Raw genomic sequence first — 19,086 nt, 5'->3', positions numbered from 1 at the left:
CCTTTCGCTCGGACAAACGTTCCACAGCCACTGGCTCAAGGCCTGGAGTTCAGGGGCGACCCTTGATGGTGCGCCGGCCCTCTCCTCGAGTCCTGTCATCGGAGGACGTCTTTCCCTCTTTGCCGAGGAGTGGGCCAACATTTCCTCAGATCAGTGGGTATTGGACCTGATCAGAGACGGTTACCGAATAGAATTTGACGCCCCTGTAAGAGACGTGTTTGTGGAGTCCCGATGTGGTTCTGCCGCCAAACGGGCGGCGGTAGAGGAGACTTTACAAGGTCTGATTCAGATAGGGGCCGTGTCCCTGGTACCTCCCGCTGAACACGGCTGCGGCCGCTACTCCATCTACTTTGTGGTGCCGTGAAAAGGAGGGTCTTTTCGCCCTATTCTGGACTTAAAAGAATTAAACAAGTCTCTGAGAGTGCGGCATTTTCACATGCAAACCCTGCGCTCTGTCATTGCGGCGGTACAGCCAGGAGAGTTTCTCAAGTCTCTGGACCTGAAAGAAGCTTACTTGCACATTCCAATTTGGCCCCCGCACCAGAAGTTTCTGAGGTTTGCGGTGATGGGAAAGCATTTTCAGTTCCGGGCCTTGCCTTTTGGCCTCGCCACAGCTCCCCGCACCTTTTCGAAGGTTATGGTGGTGGTAGCTGCCTTTCTAAGGCGAGAGGGTATTCGGGTTCACCCGTACCTGGACGACTGGCTCATTCGAGCAAACTCTGCTGCAGAGAGTCAGCATGTAACAGCCAGAGTGGTCTCAGTACTTCAGTCTCTGGGCTGGGTCGTCAATTTGGCCAAAAGTCACCTGACCCCCTCGCAGTCTCTAGAATATTTGGGGGCCAGGTTCGACACAGCCTCGGGGTATGTGTACCTACCCGAGCAAAGGCGATGCAAGCTTCAGAATCAGGTCCGTCTGCTCCTGAGGATGCCCTGCCTGCGAGCTTGGGACATTGTCCAGCTGCTTGGATCGATGACGGCCACCATGGAACTGGTGCCCTGGGCGAGAGCGCACCTGAGACCTCTACAGTATGCTGTACTCCAAAGATGGTCTCCAGTATCTCAGGATTATCAATGCAGACTCACTTGGCTCTCTGCGGCCCGACTCAGCATGGAGTGGTGGCTCTCAGACAGCATGCTGCGGCGAGGAATGCCGCTGGCGCTCCACGATTGGTGCCTAGTGGTGACAGATGCCAGTCTGAAAGGCTGGGGCGCACATTGCAAGGGGAAGCATGCCCAGGGTCTATGGACACTCGAGGAGTCGGAGTGGTCCATCAACCGCCTAGAGTTGAAAGCGGATTTTCAGGTGCTTCTGGCCTTTCAAGTGACCCTGGAAGGATTGGCTGTCAGAGTGATGTCGGACAACACGACAGCAGTGGCCTACATAAATCGACAAGGCGGCACTCAGTGCAGAGCTCTAGCCGTGCAGGCCGAACAAATTTGCCACTGGGCCGAGCTGCATCTACAGTTTCTGTCGGCAGTTCACATTGCAGGTCAGAGCAACGTGCAAGCCGATTATCTAAGCAGGCATCAGATCGATCCAGCGGAGTGGGAACTTGCAGACGAAGTGTTCCTGCAGATATGTGCCAAGTGGGGCAAGCCCGTGATGGATCTAATGGCGACAAGCACCAATGCCAAAGTCCTGTGCTTCTTCAGCAGACGGAGAGATCCTCGCGCGGCGGGGTTGGATGCCTTGGCTCAACCCTGGCCTCCGGGCCTACTGTATGTGTTCTCTCCGTGGCCCTTGATAGGGCGCATGCTCCTTCAGATTCGGCTGCATCCAGAAGTGGTTCTTGTCGCCCCGGATTGGCCCAGGAGGCCTTGGTATGCGGACCTCCGACAGATGCTCGTAGAGGATCCCCTTCAGTTACCTCTGGTTCCCAGCCTGTTGTCACAGGGTCCGGTGACCATGGAGGACGCTGGCCGATTTGGTCTTATGGCCTGGCAATTGAGAGGGCGCAATTGAAAGGCAGAGGCTATTCCAATAAAGTAATTACCACTCTCCTGCAAGCCCGCAAGCGTTCCACTTCCGTGGCTTATGCCAGGATTTGGCGCCAGTTTGAAGTCTGGTGTGCTTCCAAAGAAATCACACCCCTGCGGGCTCCTGTCTCGCCGATTCTGGACTTTTTGCAGGATGGTGTACAAAAAGGCTTGGCCTATAATTCCCTGCGGGTGCAAGTAGCAGCGTTGGCCTCCCTGCGTGGGAAGGTTGAAGGCGTGTCTTTAGCTGCTCATGTGGCACGGTTTCTTAGAGGGGTGCTTCGGCTCCGTCCTCCCATGCGTGCACCTTGTCCAGTTTGGAACCTGGGGCTAGTGCTGAAGGCCCTTCAGGGTGCTCCCTTTGAACCGCTTCGGCGTGCTTCAGAGAAAGATTTGACACTGAAGGCCGTCTTTTTAGTGGCCATTACTTTGGCGAGACGGGTGTCAGAGCTCCAGGCGCTGTCCTGTAGAGACCCTTTTCTGCAGTTTTCAGAGTCCGGGGTCACGGTTCGGACCGTGCCTTCCTTCTTGCCTAAGGTGGTTTCAGCGTTTCACCTAAACCAACCTATTTTCTTGCCCTCCTTTGTCGAGGAGGAGTTCCCAGAATCTTTTGGGCAATTGCACCTGTTGGACGTGCGCAGGACTCTGCTGCAGTATCTGCGAGTTACTAACTCTTTCAGGACCTCTGATCATCTGTTTGTTTTGCTATCAGGTCCTCGCAGAGGGTCTCCAGCGTCTAAAGCCACTATTGCCCGCTGGCTTAAAGAATCTATCTTTTCAGCTTATTTGCTTGCCGGCCGGCCTCCGCCTGATGCCTTTAAGGCGCATTCCACTAGAGGAATTTCCTCTTCTTGGGCTGAAACTGGAGCATTCTCTCTCTTCAAGAGATTTGTAGTGCAGCAACATGGGCTTCTAAGCTCTCTTTTGCCCGACATTACAGGCTGGATGTGGCTGTCAGGAGGGACGCACATTTTGGAGCGCAAGTGCTGGCGCGTGGTGTGGCTTGTTCCCACCCTATCTAGGGATTGCTTTGTTACATCCCATCTGTAATGGCTGCATCTGCTTGATGACAAGGAAGGGAAAATTAGGTTCTTACCGTGATAATTTTCTTTCCTTTAGTCATAGCAGATGCAGCCATGATCCCTCCCTGTCTGAATGCTATCTGCTGTAAATCTATTTCAGGTTCTGCTCATGTTTCCTGGAGATTCCGTCCTTGGGAGAAAGTCGGAAAACAGTCTTCAGGATTCTTGTTCAATTAAAGGAGGATGACTTAATTCCCTCCAGTTTCATGTTTTGGAGGATGAGTTTATTCCCTCCAGTTATGTCTCAGTGGAGGATGAGTTTATGCCCTCCGAGAGGATGTCTCATTCCCTCCATTCTGAGTTAATGCCCTTTGTTGTAGGGCCATTGTTCGCTGTGAGGAAAGCTCATGTTATTCCCATTGCGGTTTGCCATACTGCTTTGGAAGCTTCAAATACTGAAGAGAGGCAGTGAAGCAAGCTGGTATGAGGCACTGAAAAAAGTGTGCTCTCTATCTCCCTCTGCTGGTTGATGGATACAACCCATCTGTAATGGCTGCATCTGCTATGACTAAAGGAAAGAAAATTATCACGGTAAGAACCTAATTTTCCCACTTTGAAGCACAGCATATGCAAACTTGGGGCTCCTAGGGTCTGGGTTTACCTTCAGTTCTTGGGGTCCATGGCTGTGACACTGGAGGTGGTTCCTTGGGCACATGCTCATATGCACCCCTTCCGTCAGTGCTTTTGTCTTGCTGGGTGCCAGGCTGTTGGGATTTTGACCACCAGCTTCTGCTTCCCTCCAGGTTGAGGTGCAGTCTGGACTGGTGGGAGGATCCTAGTCATTTTCGGGGGGTGGGCAGGTCCTCTGGGTCTGCTGGATTGTGTGGTGATCGCCACTGATATGAGTTTCCTGAGCTGGGGAGTGGGTCCAACTGTCTAGAGACCCAAGCAGTCAGATTTGGTTCTGGTAGAATTCTTCCCCTGACTTGGGGAAAGGTGATCCAAGTGATTGCTGATGTAGTCTACTGCCATGGCATTGTCTGCCAACAGAGCAGCACCAAGAATCAATCGGTGGAGGTTGCTGCCCTCTGTTACTGGGTGGAGACAATTTTGCTGGCCTTGTCAGCAAACCACGTCGCTGGCAAAAGACAGTGTTCAGGTAGATGAGGCGAGGGTGAGAGGTGCAGGCGTCTTTTCACCTCCTTCAGTGGTGGCAACCGGTCTTCGACTTCATCGCCTCAAGCAGCAGTGTCAAAGCAGAGCACTTTTTCAGCTGCTAGAGGGATAGATGCCCTACTTTTGCCATGGCCCAGGCAGGAGCCTTTGTATGTATTCCCTCCTAGGCTGGGTACTGCGCAGGATTGTGCACCATCCCTATTTAGTGCTCCTAGTGGTGCTGGATTGTCCTCGCAGGCTGTGGTGCAGATCTGGTTTGTCCATTGGTGGTCGATCTGTTTCTTCTTCCCAGGGATAATGGATTGCTCAGGCAGGGACTAGTGTAGATGGAAGATCCGGATCCCTTCTGGCTTATGGTTTGACCCTTGACTGGTGGTGCTTAGTGAAGAAAAGGTTCTTGTCCATGGTGATTGCCACCTTGCTTAAAGCATGCAAGTCTTCCACTTCTTGACCTGTATCCAGGGACTTGAACTGGGCTCTAAAAGTTCAGCTGGCAGCTCTTGTTTTTGTGGCAAGATCCTAAATCTCTTCCTTGCTGCTTGTGGAGACATTACTCGATTTTTGAAAAAAAGGTTGCTCATTTGTGCCCCACTGTTCAGCCATCTTTTTCTCTCCCTGGGATTTGAACTTGGTGCTGAATGTTCTTTCCAGTCATCCTTTTTGAGCCTCTCAAGTTGGCATTAATTAAGGACCTCTGGAAATGGTTCCTGGTGACAATTTTGTATGGCCAGGAGGGTATCGGAGCTTTAGGTTCCATTGTATTGGAACCCTTGTCTCTTTCTTGGAGGATTCTAGGTTCATCTGCACTTATATTTCTTTTTTTTTTTAACTTTAAAGTTTTTATTGAGAGCTTGATAACATTGACACCTCAATAATAATATTACCATGTTACATTGCTTATTTATAATTAAACAATATCTATAACAGTGTACATTTGAAAATATTTATTCCTTTTTCTAATACAATTGCTCTCTATTTTTAGTCCCCAACTTCCCCTCCCCCCTCCTTGTATCCATAATCCCCCTCCCTTACCGAGTCCTCTACCCTTTCTATAGCCCTTCTAAATACCACCTTCATACCCCCAGTAAGCAATTCAAATGCTCCCATTCTGTTGCTTCCAAATTGAGGCGTCCCAGTCTATGATCTGTTAATTTTTCCATTTCAGCCACCTGCTTAACACTTTATATGCATTTTCCTTAATTAACACACAGATGCCTTATTCACCTCTATTCATATAGTTTTCCATTCCACCATACTCGGCTCACATTTCAAATCATGCTCCCAATTAATAAAATCCTCCTCCCTGAGGTGGCGGTATAGATAAGTTATGCCCCACCCCCTTTTGCCCATTAACTCCCACAGGTCTTCAAATGTTTCCCTCTTTTCTGGGTTAGATTTCAGCCATCCTTGCCGGCTAATAAAATGTTTAACTTGTAAATAGACAAATATATCAGAATTGGCCAGTCCTTTAAGCTCCTGAAGCTCCCCAAAGGGTCTGATATTCCCCTTATCCAATAAGTCCCTGAATCTGACCAGGCCCCTCTGCGCCCAACCTACAAATGCAACACCCTGTCCACCTGCTGGAAAGCTGGGTTCTTGCTGATTAGCGCATTGGTTGATATTGTTCTCGTCTCTCGCAGCCTAAATTTTAGGACACCGCATAATGCCAACAAATGCGATATAAAATGGATTCAGCGTTAGTTGTTTGTACGTTTTGGGAGGTATAGAAGCCCATAGCACTGCATCCAGGTAATACCCCCGCACAAAGTGCTGCTCCAACCTGGTTTTCAGAGACTCCTCCCCCCTGCTCCATTCTATTGTAAATTTTAGTTGGGCTGCCCAGTAGTACCACTGTAAGTTGGGTATATCTCTGCCCCCTTGTTCTGCTGCCCTCCACATAGCTTTTCTGGAGAGTCTGGCTCCCCCCCCCCCCCCCCCCCCCCAAATAAACCTAAAGATTTCCGACTGTATGCAGAGTATCTCTCCCCTGGGAACCAGAACGGTAGAGTTTGGAATAGGAATAACAGCCTAGGTAGTAAGTTCATTTTAATAGCTGAAATTCGACCCCACCATGATAACCATCCATTCTTCCATTTGCTCATGTCCCTCCGAATTTCCCTGAACAGGGGAATACAATTTAGTGAGTATAGTTGAGATAGATCCCTAGGAATCTGTATTCCCAGATATCTAACATGCCCATTTGCTTTCTTGAACGTGAATGACTCTAGTATTCTATCTACCTCACTTTCTGAAAGAGTAACCCCCATCAATTCAGATTTGTCGTAGTTAACTTTAAACCCTGACATTCCTCCAAACCTATCAAGTTCCCGTTTTATAATGGGTAGTGTTAGCAGGGGATTGCCCACATAAAACAAGACATCATCTGCCAATAGAGCTATCTTATGTTCTTTTCCCCCTAGCCGCACTCCTCTGATGTCTGTTAGAGATCTTACACGCTGAGCCAATGGTTCTATTGATAGAGCAAATAATAAGGGTGAAAGGGGACAGCCTTGGCGAGTTCCCCTCTGAATCTTAAACTGTCCAGAGTAACCCCCATTAACCTTAATCCTGGCTACTGGTGATATAGACACTGTATCCATCCCACAAACTTGTCCCCGAATCCCATTCTGTTCAACACTTCCCAGAGATAAGGGCACTCCATTCTGTCAAATGCCTTTTCAGCATCTGTGGTTAATAAGACCAGTGGTTCTTTTCGCTGTTGTGCTCCCCATAATACATGTAAAGACCTTCTTATATTATCTACTACCTGTCTTGTGGGCACAAAGCCTGATTGGTCCTCATTTAGCAAATGTGGTAATACTGTTCGTATCCTATTTGCCATAATCTTGGCCATTATTTTAATGTCCACATTTAACAAGGAGATCAGCCTATATGGCCCGCATACTTCTGGGTCCCGTCCTGGCTTTAAAAGTACCGTTATCCCCGCTTCTTGCATGCTTGGGGGAAATGAACCTCCCGACAAACAGTTATTGCCCACCCTACACAGGATGGGCACCAACTCCGGTGCAAATACTTTATAAAATTCAGCTGTGTACCCATCCAGCCCAGGTGCCTTCCCCCCTTTGAGGTCGCTAATCACTCCTGCTATCTCCATCTGAGTTATTGGATGTTCCAACTCCGCTCTTTGTGATTCTGAAAGTTGCTGGAGTTCTAACTCCTGCAAATATTTCTGTATTTCCAATTTGGATACTCCTACTCCTAGAATACAGTGTGGTGTAATAGAGGACAAATTGCTCTCGAATTGCTCCATCCTTATGTAAAAGGCCCCCCCCCCCCAGCTCCATTAATTGCCGTTATAGTACTTTTAATCTGACGCTGCTTAAGAAAGCGAGCTAGCATGCTTGCTGATCTATTACTATACTCAAAGAATTTTTGTTGTAATAAGCATCGGGAGAACTCCATTTTTTCCACTTGAATTTTTTGTAATTCAGCCCTACACTTTAGTGGCCCTGGCAGGGTTTCTGGATTCTCTCCCCCCCTGGTGTGCTGCCTCTAGCTGAGCCAGCTGTTCTCGAACCTCTAACTCCCTGGCGCAGCGCTCCCACTTTGGGTGGCTCCACACTTAATAAGGCGTCCCCTTAGGACTGTTTTAAGGACATCCCATAAGTTCCCCTCCGACACTTCACCATTATCATTGAATTCCATATATTCTTTTATGGCCTCCCTTATCTCTTTGCAAATCTTCCCCTCACCTAATGATTCATTCAACCTCCAGAAAGTGCTTTTTCTTTCCTGCTCCATTCCCAAAAGTGAGGTCCATACCGGGGCATGGTCAGATGCATGGATATTCTGTTTCTTTCACCTGGTCCCAAAGGGAATGACTGAGCCAACACACCTATTCGCGTGTATGTCTGTTTTGCATGTGAGTAGATAGAGAGAGAACGTTGTCGTGGGTGTTGTAACCTCCACACATCAATAAGGTCCAACTCCTTAACTAGGGCCTTTAACTTGCTTCTATGTACTCTCAGATCCCCTGCTCCACCTTTAGAATGGTCTACCCCCGTCAATGTCAAATTAAAATCTCCCCCCATTATTACTCTGCCAGTCACAAACTGTGCCAGTTCTTCTCTTAGAGTTTCAAAAAAATTTGCCCTGCCCTGTATTGGGAGCATACAGATTAATAATCTTACTGTTTGATTATATAGTTTCCCATTGATAGCAATGCATCTCCCCTTGGACTCCGTATACGTACTTTCCTTAATAAAAGGCACCCTCTCCCGAATGTATGCAACCAATCCTTCCTTTTTACTTCACCTGGGATCAGCTTAAGCATAGTAATCCCCAAAACTCTTGTTGCACAGCAACAATTTGTCACTTTTTTGTATGTGTGTTTCCTGGAGCATAGCAATATCCCACTTTAATCGCCTAAGTTCACTAAAAATACTTCTTTTTCCTGCGTTATTTAAACCATTAACGTTCCAAGTACCCTCCCTTACCCCCCCCCTCCCCTTGCTGTTGTCAACCAGCCTCCTCTCCTTCCCGCCAGTTAAGTCCTCGAAGTGTGTCAGCACCTGAGTGCCACCTTTTACCTTCTACTCCCATGCAACCCCACCCTCCCTTTCATCCATCACTCATTCACTCCCAATCTCTACAACCATTATCTTGTATGAACCCTCACACCCCTTTAAGTACATCTACAGCTCACCCATTCAAACAATTAGTCTTTGACAGTCAAGTTGTATCTGTCTGTGCCGTTGTGGATGTGATCAGGGGTGACGTTCATCGTCGCTCTATTCTTGCTTTTTTCCAGCCTGAGTTTGAGTTAAGTGATGGACCCTGCTCCTCGCCTTGAGATCCATCTCCACCTTCAGGAAGATCTGTGCATTCCAATTCTGATAGCACCTTCCAAGCTTCTGTCATAGTTTGTGTCTTCCGGGATTGGGTGCCCACTGTTAGCTGCAAGCCAAATGGATAGAGCCATCGATACCTTATGCCCTTTTGTTCCATATAGGCTGTCACTGCTTTAAAGTCTCTTCTCAGTTTTAGGGTCTTCTGTGCTAAGTCCTGGAAGACTTTAACTTTGCAATTTTTCCACGCTAAATCCCCTAGCCTTCTAGCTTTTTTCAAAATCGATTCCTTTACATTATAGTCATGGAAGCAGAATACAATGTGTCTGGGTATTTCACTTCTCCGAGGGCCAAGACTCCTGTGCGCCCTATCCAGCTTTATGTGATCAACTCTTTGTTCCATTTGAGGATTCTCTCCAGCCTTTTGGATAAATTCACATAGCTCTTGTATTACCTTAACACAGTCTGCATACTGATCCTCTTCAGGGACCCCTTTGAAGCGTAGATTATTTCTCCTTGTTCGGTTTTCTAAGTCTTCCACCTTCAATTCCATTTCCAATCTTAACTGCTTCTCCATTTTTAGGGCAGTATGTATTGTTTGTATGTCGTCCGCCATTGCCTCTACTTTTTCTTCAGTTTCGGCAGCGCGGTTGCCTATCTCTCTTCTCGTAGCTCCGTGACAGCTGATTGAATCTCTTTTTTATTAGTTACCAATTCTGCCTTCAGTTCTTTGAACCATTTGGCGACATCTTTTTTTTTAGTGAGTTCAGTGTTGCTCTCCGAGCGCTCCTCATGATCTGGTTCAGAGTCCGAGATGTCTGCCGCCATCTTGGCGCTGCGCATCCCCGCTCGTTTCTCCAGCTTCCCTCCGGATTGTGGCTTATCAGCCTTATATTGAAATTTTTCCAGCTTTTTCCGAGTCGTCATACTTTCAACCAGTTGCTATTGTCGATTAGGAGTGGCTTCTTGCGTTTTCTTGGGTGAGATCTATCTTATTATTTGAGCACCGGTGGAGCTCAGCTTTCATGCGGCCATCTCTCAGCGGTGACGTCACTTCCTCCTGCACTTATATTTCTTAAGGGGATTTCCCCCTTCCATGTAACTCAGGTTGTCTGCCCTTTGGATGGGAGTTAAGATTCTGCTTCCAGGAGGCTTCACAATCTGAATGTCCACAGGGTTCTGCTAAGATACTTGCATGAGACAAATGAGTTTTACTTCTGAGATCATCTTTGTCTTCTTCCATGGCCCCAGGAAAGGTGAGGTTGCTTTCTTTTGCAGGAGAGTGCCTGCCGGTTTGAGGGCTCTATTGACATGGACACAGATGACCTCCTAAGGATGTCTATCAGATAGTGATGTGGTCGTCGCTGTAGTCCTTTGTGAAGTATTAGGCTGGATGTGCTAGCCAGAGCCTGTTTGAACTTTGGCAGGGCCATTGTTAGGAGACCTTGTCTTTCTCCACCCATTAAGTTCTGCTTTGGTACATTCCATCAGGATGATGTAGCCAGACTAAAGGAAATGAACAGGTATGTCTAAATTTCATCTTCATTATCACCCTGGCTGTATCATCTTGAGATACTTTTCACAGAAGACTGCGGCTTTTGGGGCACGTGAAGTTCTCAGAGTGCTGTTTAAAAAAACAAAAGTGATTCTTTAAAAATGCAGTAGTTGATGGGGCATTGGTGTGCTTTCTGGCACCTTCTGCCTCTTTGACGGAGGCATACTGGAACTTTATCCAGTGAGCACCAGCAGTTTCTCTACCTTCCTCTGCTGGCAGGAAGAGAGAGTTCTTCAGTCAGGATGATACTGCAGGACTAAAGGTAAAGGAAATTTTAACAGGTATGACTAAATGCAGTGTTTCCTAAACCTTGTCCTGTAGGCACCCCAGTCAGGTTTTCAGTATATCCACAATGAATATTCATGGGATAGATTTGCATGCAGTAGAGGCAGTGCATTCAAATCCCTCAACCTGACTGGCTGGGATGTCTCGGACCAGGTTTGTGAACCACTTACTAAATGTCACCATACCCTTTACCCTTCCCCTAGTCTTGCCTCTCCTATTTCTGTTCCCTCCTTTCTCACCATCCCCTCTTTTCTATTTTCTTTCCCTTTCTTTCTGTCTTCTCACCCCCCCCCCCCCCCCAATATTTGTCTTGCTCATGGAGCACACTTCTGCTCTGTTTTTCCCAGCATTCATTCACTCCCTGGCACAAACTTTCCCTCCTCCCCAGGTCCTACATCTCTCTCTCTTCCACCAGGTCTAGCATCCACCCCCCCCCCCCCTCTGATACTGGCTCCAGTGAAGTGGAGGACTAGCTTAATGGTTAGTGCAGTGGGCTGAGAAACTAGGGAACCAGGTTAATTTCCCACTGCAGCTTGTGATTCTGGGCAAGTCACTTAACCTTCCATTTCCCCAGGTACAAAAACTTACTTTGTCCCTAGTGAGCTCACAGTCTATCTGTGTGTTATAAATATAAACCACTTTGGTTGTACCACAGAATGCAGTATATCAAATTCATGATCCTTTACAGTTTTAATGTGCTGTTGCTATACCAGATAAAGGGTGGTATAAAGGGAAATGTGCTGGGTCCTGATGCAGTTGGGAACAGAAAACTGGGCAGCACAAGCAGCAGCAAAATTTAAATGGACTAGAGTCTGTGTGGCCCTCCATTTTCTAATACTGGCCTGAAGTGTTTTTTTTTTTTTCAGGGGAGGGTAGGGGGGCATTGCCCATGACCACCAAGAACTAGATCACATGTATTAAGTGCATGCTCGTGCTCTTCCTTGATCAGCATAAAAAAGAAAAAGGCGCCCAAAACACTTTTCTATATTACACCATTTCATATTATCAGGCCACAGGTTCACCACTGCTTGACTAGTTGAAACAAGCACTTGGATGAGAGATACCAGAATAAAAATGCAGGATATGGGTCAAGATCACAATAAGAGTTTCCAAATCTGTGACCTAATTTATTCAAATCAACCAGTGTGCCTGGAGTAAACTCTCTGTACCCCCTACTGACGTAAGCAGATTCCCTTAGAAGTGACTGTGAAGTTGGCTAGAGGCCTTTTGAAGGCTGGAGTCCGTGCTTCGCTGCTTCTATCAACTACTATAGTAGTCAGTGGGATATATTTCATTTATTCCACCTTTTAAGATGCACAGCAGCATAACGAATTACAGAAAAATACAAAGATCAAGACAAGCATATCAATCCACCCTATTCTTGTATTTTTGAACAAATAGCCAAAATACAACTTTCAAAAATGGAGATAGTTTGATTCCTTTCTCATCACAAGAGACGGGAGGAGCTTGGGTAGCCATCTGTGGATTGGGGTGGGGGCACACTTTAGGTCTTGTATCAGTTCTCAAAAGCTAATGCAAAAACTAGCTAGGAGGTATAGTTAAATTCTTGTCTTCTATTACGTAGCTTCCCACTATTCCAGAACCTGTGGGATAGTTGTGTGGAGATAAAGAACTTAGCTGAGACATCTACTACTACTATTACTTGACATTTCTAGAGCGCTACTAGGGTTACGCAGCGCTGTACAGTTTAGCAAAAAGGACAGTCCCTGCTCAAAGGAGCTTACAATCTAAAGGACGAAATGACAAGTTGGGGCAGTCTAGATTTCTTGAATAGAGGTAAAGTGGTTAGGTGCCAAAGGCGACACTGAAGAGGTGGGCTTTGAGCAAGGATTTGAAGATGGGCAGGGAGGGGGCCTGGCGTATGGGTTCAGGATGTTTATTCCAAGCATGGGGTGAGGCGGGGCAGAGCCTGGAGTTGGCGGTGGTAGTGAAGGGTACTGAAAGGGTACTTGGCATCCAGTCCAGCTCTTCAGTATTTTCTTTCTCCAGCAAGTGGGTGGACACACTTTTTTTTCCAGCCTCTGGTGTTGAGTGATTTGTTCCTGGTCCCCAGTTGAGCTTTGAAGGTGGTTTGTCTGCAGAGTCATATCTTGAGGACTTCAGATTCCTGTGTATGGTGCCCTAGAAATTTTTCTTCCCTCCTTTCAATCTTCACTGTTTCCTGTGGAGCTCTTCTTTTCCAGCACAACAACTTTAAAATAGATTTACTGGAGAACATGGGGCAGAGTATCAGTCCTGATTCTTTCGCATCTATGGTAATACTTGTGGAGACTGAGCAGGGGGGGGAGCAGCATGCAGTGGTAAGCCCAACCACTTGGAGGGCTGCAAGTTCTACTTAGTACAGGTGAGGGATCTTGACTCACCGCTGGTGTTGTGTTGTTATGCTTATGCAACTTCAGGGAGGCAGTTAAGTGGTTTTCCTGCTGTGGAACCCACCAGTCGGTGTCAGGGCATTACAGTGCCTTCAAGTCAGGAGTCCTGCGGGATGTGAGGGGAAGCGGTGGCAGCACGTCTTCTGATTTGGCGCTGCATCTGAATATGCCGGAGATTTTGGGCTTTCCGGTCGGGCTGATGCACAGTTTGATGCGGGAGAGCACAGGAGCGGGTGCCATTTTGTTGGGGCCAGCTGGCAGTGAGGAACAGCCTCTCTGATCACTTGTGGAGCACAGCTGCAACTTTACAACCTCAGGGCCCAATAAAGCATTCAGGTGCATCAGGATCTCTGTTTTCTCTACAGTTTATATTGCTCTTATACCAGGCCTATTTACTGAAGCAGGGACAGTTGCAAGGTGCTTCAGTTTCTTACCCCGCTGCCCCTCCGGCTCCTAAGAGATTCATTTAGATTCATCTGCTCACTTCTGGATGTCTCTCCCTGCCTCTCCCTCCTTAACTGATGTGGCCTCAGTCTATTCAGAGGAACCATCATTGAAGGAGCTATTAGAGGAGGGCAATAACCTGAAAGTTACAGAGGTGGTTTCATAAAGAGAAGCTCTGTACTCTTTTTCTGAGGCATTGACAGCGCTTTCCAGTGAGGAGCCTTGTTCGATGTCAGGAGTTCCTTTTTAAGGCCTTCCCGATGCTTCCAGACAACATTCAAGACATGATTACAACAGAATGGGTCTCGCAGGATACGGGGCTGAGAGTGGGAAGAGCCATGGCTTGCCTCTACACGTTGGTTCTGGCTCCCTTGTTAAGACAGTGACTAAGCACTTTGCTGTTGGAAGGGGGCATTGCCCTAAATGGACCTATAGGATAGGAAGCTAGAAGGCTTGCTGAAACAAGCCTTTGAAGTGGCCTCTTAGGATCTTCAAGTGACAGTGTGCAGCTTGTTCATGGCTAGAGCATGCCTGAAATGGCATCGGCAGTCTGCAACACAGGACGGGTACCATAATGCTCAGCTGGAAGATGCTTGGCAGATGCTGATTGACATGTTACAGGTTTGACTGTCATGGCATGTTGGCAACTCTGGTTGCGGCATTGGGCAGCGGATGCAGCATCAGTCATGTCTAGTTAAACTGCCCTTTTGGGGCAAGTGGCTATTTGGAGAAGATCTCGGTGGGAGGAATCTAAGCCACAGCGGTTGCTAGAGGATAAGCCAAAAGCCTCTGGTCATCAGTCTGTCTTTAGGAGGCTCTCTGTGTTTTTTTTTTTTTTGTCTCTGATGCTATCTTTTTTTTCGTAATCCCTCTTGGCCTTCTTTATCTGCGCCTTGCATTTGCTTTGACACTCCTTATGCTGCTGCTTGTTATTTTTAGATGGTTCCTTCTTCCATTTTATGAAGGCCTTCCCCCAGTTTCTAGTTTAAAAGCTGCTCTCTTTTTTTTTTTTTTTTTGAAATGCCGATGCCAGATGCTTGGTCCTGCCATGGTTAAGGTAGAGCCCATCATTTCAGAATAGACTCCCCCTTCCCCAGAATGTTGCCTAGTTCTTTACAAATCTAAAACCCTCCTCCCTGTACCAATCACCTCATCCATGCATTGGGACTCCAGAACTTTTCCTGTCTCTTGGACCCTGCGCGTGGAACAGGGGGCACTTCTGAAAATGCTACCCTGGATATGAGCTTTCCACCTATGAGCCTAAATTTTGCTTTCAGAACCTCCTTCCCACATATTCCTATGTCATTGGGATCCACATGTACCAAGACAGCTGGCTCCTCCCCAGTACTATCTAAAAGACTATCTTAAGTGACACGTGAGGTCCGCCACCTTTGCACCAGGCAGACAAGTAACCAGGTTATCCTCATGTCCACCAGCCACCCAGCTATCTACATGCCTAGAAATTGAATCACCAACTACAACAGCCATCCTAACCCTTTCCTCCTGAGCAGAAGCTCCTGGAAAGACATCCATTTTTCTTTTTGTAATTCTAACTGGTTTTATCATTAATGTACAATTCCTCTTTTAATCCCAATCTTTAAGTTACCAAGCACAGAACAAAATAATGTCACTTACCCAGAGAAATGCTCTCATCTCTCAGAACTTCTCAGAAAATTTTGTCTTTTAGGCTCTTCAGAAGCCTCCTTTTGAACCATGCTGGAAGGCTTCCTTGAAAGATCTTGTGCTAAAGAGTGTTCTTGGTGGCTGTTGAATTGGCACGTAGGGTTTTGAAGCTTTAGGCTCTCTTTTTGGGATCCCTTTCGCTGCTTTTCGGAGGCGGGGTCTCCCTGTGTACTGTTCCATCCTTCTGAAAGTGGTATCAGCATGTCATCTCAACGAATCTGTAGAGCTTCCATCCTTTCGCACAGATGACATAGAGGCTCAGTATTCTTCCTTGAAGCTTCTTGATGTGCATAGAGACCTCTTTAGAGATCTGGAAGTCATAAATGAGTTTTACAAATTGGACATACAGTTTGTGCTTTTTGGTAAGCAGAGACCTGGCTTCATGGCTTCTAAGCACACAGTTTCTAGATGGTTGAAGGAGACTATCATATCAGCTTATTTGTTTGTGGGAAGCAGGCTCCTCAGGCCTTGCAGGCTTGTTCTACTAGGTGTACAGCGACATCCTGAGTGGAGACTACCTTACTGTCTCCGGCAGATATTTGCAAGGCAGCGAAGTAGTCGATGCTGCATACTTTTTCCAAGTTCTATAGGGTGGACATTGTGGCACGCTGAGAAGCCAGTTTTGGGGCTTTGGTCCTCGGCGGTGGCGCCAGGAACACACCCACTCTAGGGATTGCTTTTAAACATCCCAGAGGTTCTGGAATAGTGGGAAAGAGAAATTTATGAGAGGAGTCCACCCATGTTTGCTCATCTGGTTAGTGTTAGGTTAGCAAGTTGTTTAAGGTTGTTGTTTTATTCTGAATTTCTCCTTACAGCTTGTGTAAGTAAATACTGAGAAGCTGGAGTGGACGCCGAGAGAGATGTCACAGCTCAGTTTTCAGTTCTCTAGCTCCACCTGCTGGTTGATTGACCCACATGTTCTAGAATAGTGGGAAGGACTAATGGAAAGAACATTATCAGGGAAGACCTAAGTTCTACTTGGATATTAAGCAAAAAGAAAAAAAAAGTGGGTCACCTAATAAAAATGGTTCAAGTTATATCAAACAAGAAAAAAAGAATCATTTATATAAAAAGAAACATATACTATTCAAAATAAAAATTAAATGAAAATGGTGCTCAGAAAAAATTGATAACCTCGTGACTAACACCCACTAGTTTAATTGTTGCACTAAACCCTACCAGATAAACAGTCCAAAGTTCTTGAAACTTCATGAAAAAAAATATCTGTAGCAGATGAAATAGACTCCAGAAGATCACTAGCAGGGAGGTGCTAGCGCACCAGACCAAAGTGTTCAAATAATAATCCAGTGCACAGAAATTGCAGTTAACGTTCAGATTCAATTTAGACCATATTCTCCTTCATATAGCTTTGTTTGATTTACATTAACTTCCCTTTTAATTTGAGCTGACTTGCATGTAGCACAGCTTTTTTTTTTTTTTTTGAATTGCATTCATGTGAATATGGGCTAATATGCACATGTACTGAGCCAAATGCAGATTTAAGATTAATGTACTTTTTAGTATATTGTGCTCTACTATATTTTAAAGAAAAATAACACCAGATCAGGTCTGGTAACAAGTGTGACATGCTTCTAAGACCATATTCTTCAAGTTTTTGTTTTTATTTATTTACTGTTTTGCATCTTTTACAGCCTTCTACTAAGGTTCACAGATGATACATTTGATCCAGAACTTGCTGCAACAATTGGTAAGCTTGGATAAAGACTTTTTAAACTAATTTTGCTACGGCCAAAGTAAGGTGCTATTTTAAGGTGTCTCTCTTTTACCATTCAGATTGTGTTGGGTCTGCCAGAAAGAGTAGCAAAGTAGTTAATTTGAAATATTAGTCCTACTGGAAACGCAGGCAAGTTATACAGTTGGGGCCATTTGGCAAACTGCAAGTACAGTAAGGTCTCTTGCAGGCAGTGTTTTTTTTTTTTTTTTTTTTTAATATCGTGTTTTGTTTGGGATTTATTAACTGTCTTTGTGAAGAGGATCCACCCAAGGTGGTATACAGCTTGGTATAAAACTTAGCAATTTTAGCATAATTGTGTTTATGCTTATGTTTGATAATTTCACTATCAGTGATGTAAACTTAGAGATGGCAAATTATTTTTAGTTCTAGGATTCAGTATGGAGGAGTTGCCTAGTGGTTAGAGTACCAATCTTGATATCCAAAGGTGGCTGGTTCAAATCCCATTGCTGCTACTTGTGATCTTGGCCAATTCACTTAACTTTCAATGCCTTAGGTACAAAATTAGATTGTGACCCCCCCTAGGGACAGAGAACTACCCAGTGCATCTGAATGTAACCCACCTTGAGCTACAACTGAAAAAGGTGTGAGCAAAATCCAAATAAATTATTTATTTGCATTTTGCTCACACCTTTTTCATTACAGTAGAACAATTATAATAAAAATAATAAATTACAGAGTATAAGTAAAAACATAAGAGTAGCCATACTGGGCCAGACCAATGGCCTTTCTAGCCCAGTATCCTGTTTCCAAACAGTGGCCAAGCCAGGTCACAAGTTCCTGGAGACACCCAATTGGTAGCATTCTATGCTACCAATCCCAGGGCAAGCAGTTGCTTCCCCATGTCTGTCTCAATAGCAAACTATGGACTTTTCCTTCAAGAACTTGTCCAAATATTTTTTAAATCCAGATACGCTAACCACTGTTACCACATCCTCTGGCAAAGAGTTCCAGAGCTTAACTATTTTTCTCCTATTTGTTTTAAAAGTATTCCCATGTAACTTCTTGAGTTCATCACAGTAGGCAGCACATTCATGTGTACTGCACTGGCATCATGAATATCATATGCAACACCTTAGTGAGCACACAGAACTTTGAAATAACATAAATGATAAACACCATGTCTACACAGTAAACTTATGAATTGGCATGCATTAGACAATCAATAACTTCCTTGTCATCAAGCAGATGAATCCATTACGAATGGGTTGTGTCCACCTACCAGCAGGGGGAGATAGAGAGCACTGAAAACCATAGTGCCTCTTGGCCAGCTAGCTCCATCTGCCTCTCAGTATTCTCTATCTCCCTAGCAGGGTTGCACGCAGCTTATTCAGCTCCTTCAGAAATCTGCCTGGGGTGGCTCCTGTGCTTTTGCCAGTTGTAGCAGGGGTGTTGTGGCTGGTGGTGCCCACTTTAAAGGCACATAGGTTCACCCTTTCCCTGCCTTACCCGGCCCCCGATGTGGATGCAGGCGTATAGGTTTGCCCTATCCCTGCCTTTCCCACACTCTTCTCTGCGGATGAAGGCACATTGGTTCGTCCTTTCCCTGCCTTTCCCACTCTCCTGAACCTCCGGAGTGCCTCTGTAGCTGTTGCCTCTAACTTTCCTCACACCTTTAAAAAAAAACAAAAAACGCGATGCGCTTTTTAGCGCTGCAATTCTGAGCCTTTCTTCTGTTTGTGCAGCGTGACCGGGGCTCTGGGACTTGGTCTGGTGAGATAAGAGAGTCTTGTAGCTCCTCCGGGGAGGGCCCGCGATCGGGACATTTTTGGCGCAAATCCGCCATTTCGAATTTTTCGCCGTTTTCGGTGATGGCTGCGGAGGTTGTTACGTGCTGTTCACGTTGTGGCAAGCAGAGATCCGCAGCGGAGCTCTGTAAAACGTGCTCTTCAGACGTCAGGGCCGGCCTGAGCATGGCGAGCGATGTTTCTTCCCGCTCGGTGGAGCTGGCAACGGGCGCCATCTTGGATGCGCCGCATGGCTCGACCCC

The 19,086-nt window shown here is 46.3% G+C and overlaps 1 protein-coding gene across 1 annotated transcript in view; it reads left to right on the top strand.

Annotated features, from left to right (window-relative positions):
* Positions 1-19,086, top strand: part of RAB18 (RAB18, member RAS oncogene family) — a 79,926-nt gene that overhangs the window by 11,827 nt on the left and 49,013 nt on the right. Inside the window, exon 2 of the mRNA XM_030199276.1 lies at positions 16,996-17,051. Coding sequence (XP_030055136.1) covers positions 16,996-17,051 — 56 coding nt within the window. The remainder of the gene's footprint in view (positions 1-16,995; positions 17,052-19,086) is intronic.

Source organism: Microcaecilia unicolor, chromosome 1 (assembly GCF_901765095.1).
Source record: "Microcaecilia unicolor chromosome 1, aMicUni1.1, whole genome shotgun sequence".
Taxonomy (NCBI): Eukaryota; Metazoa; Chordata; class Amphibia; order Gymnophiona; family Siphonopidae; genus Microcaecilia; species Microcaecilia unicolor.
Note: the sequence above shows the minus strand (reverse complement) of the source record. Positions and strands in the feature narration are given on the sequence as shown.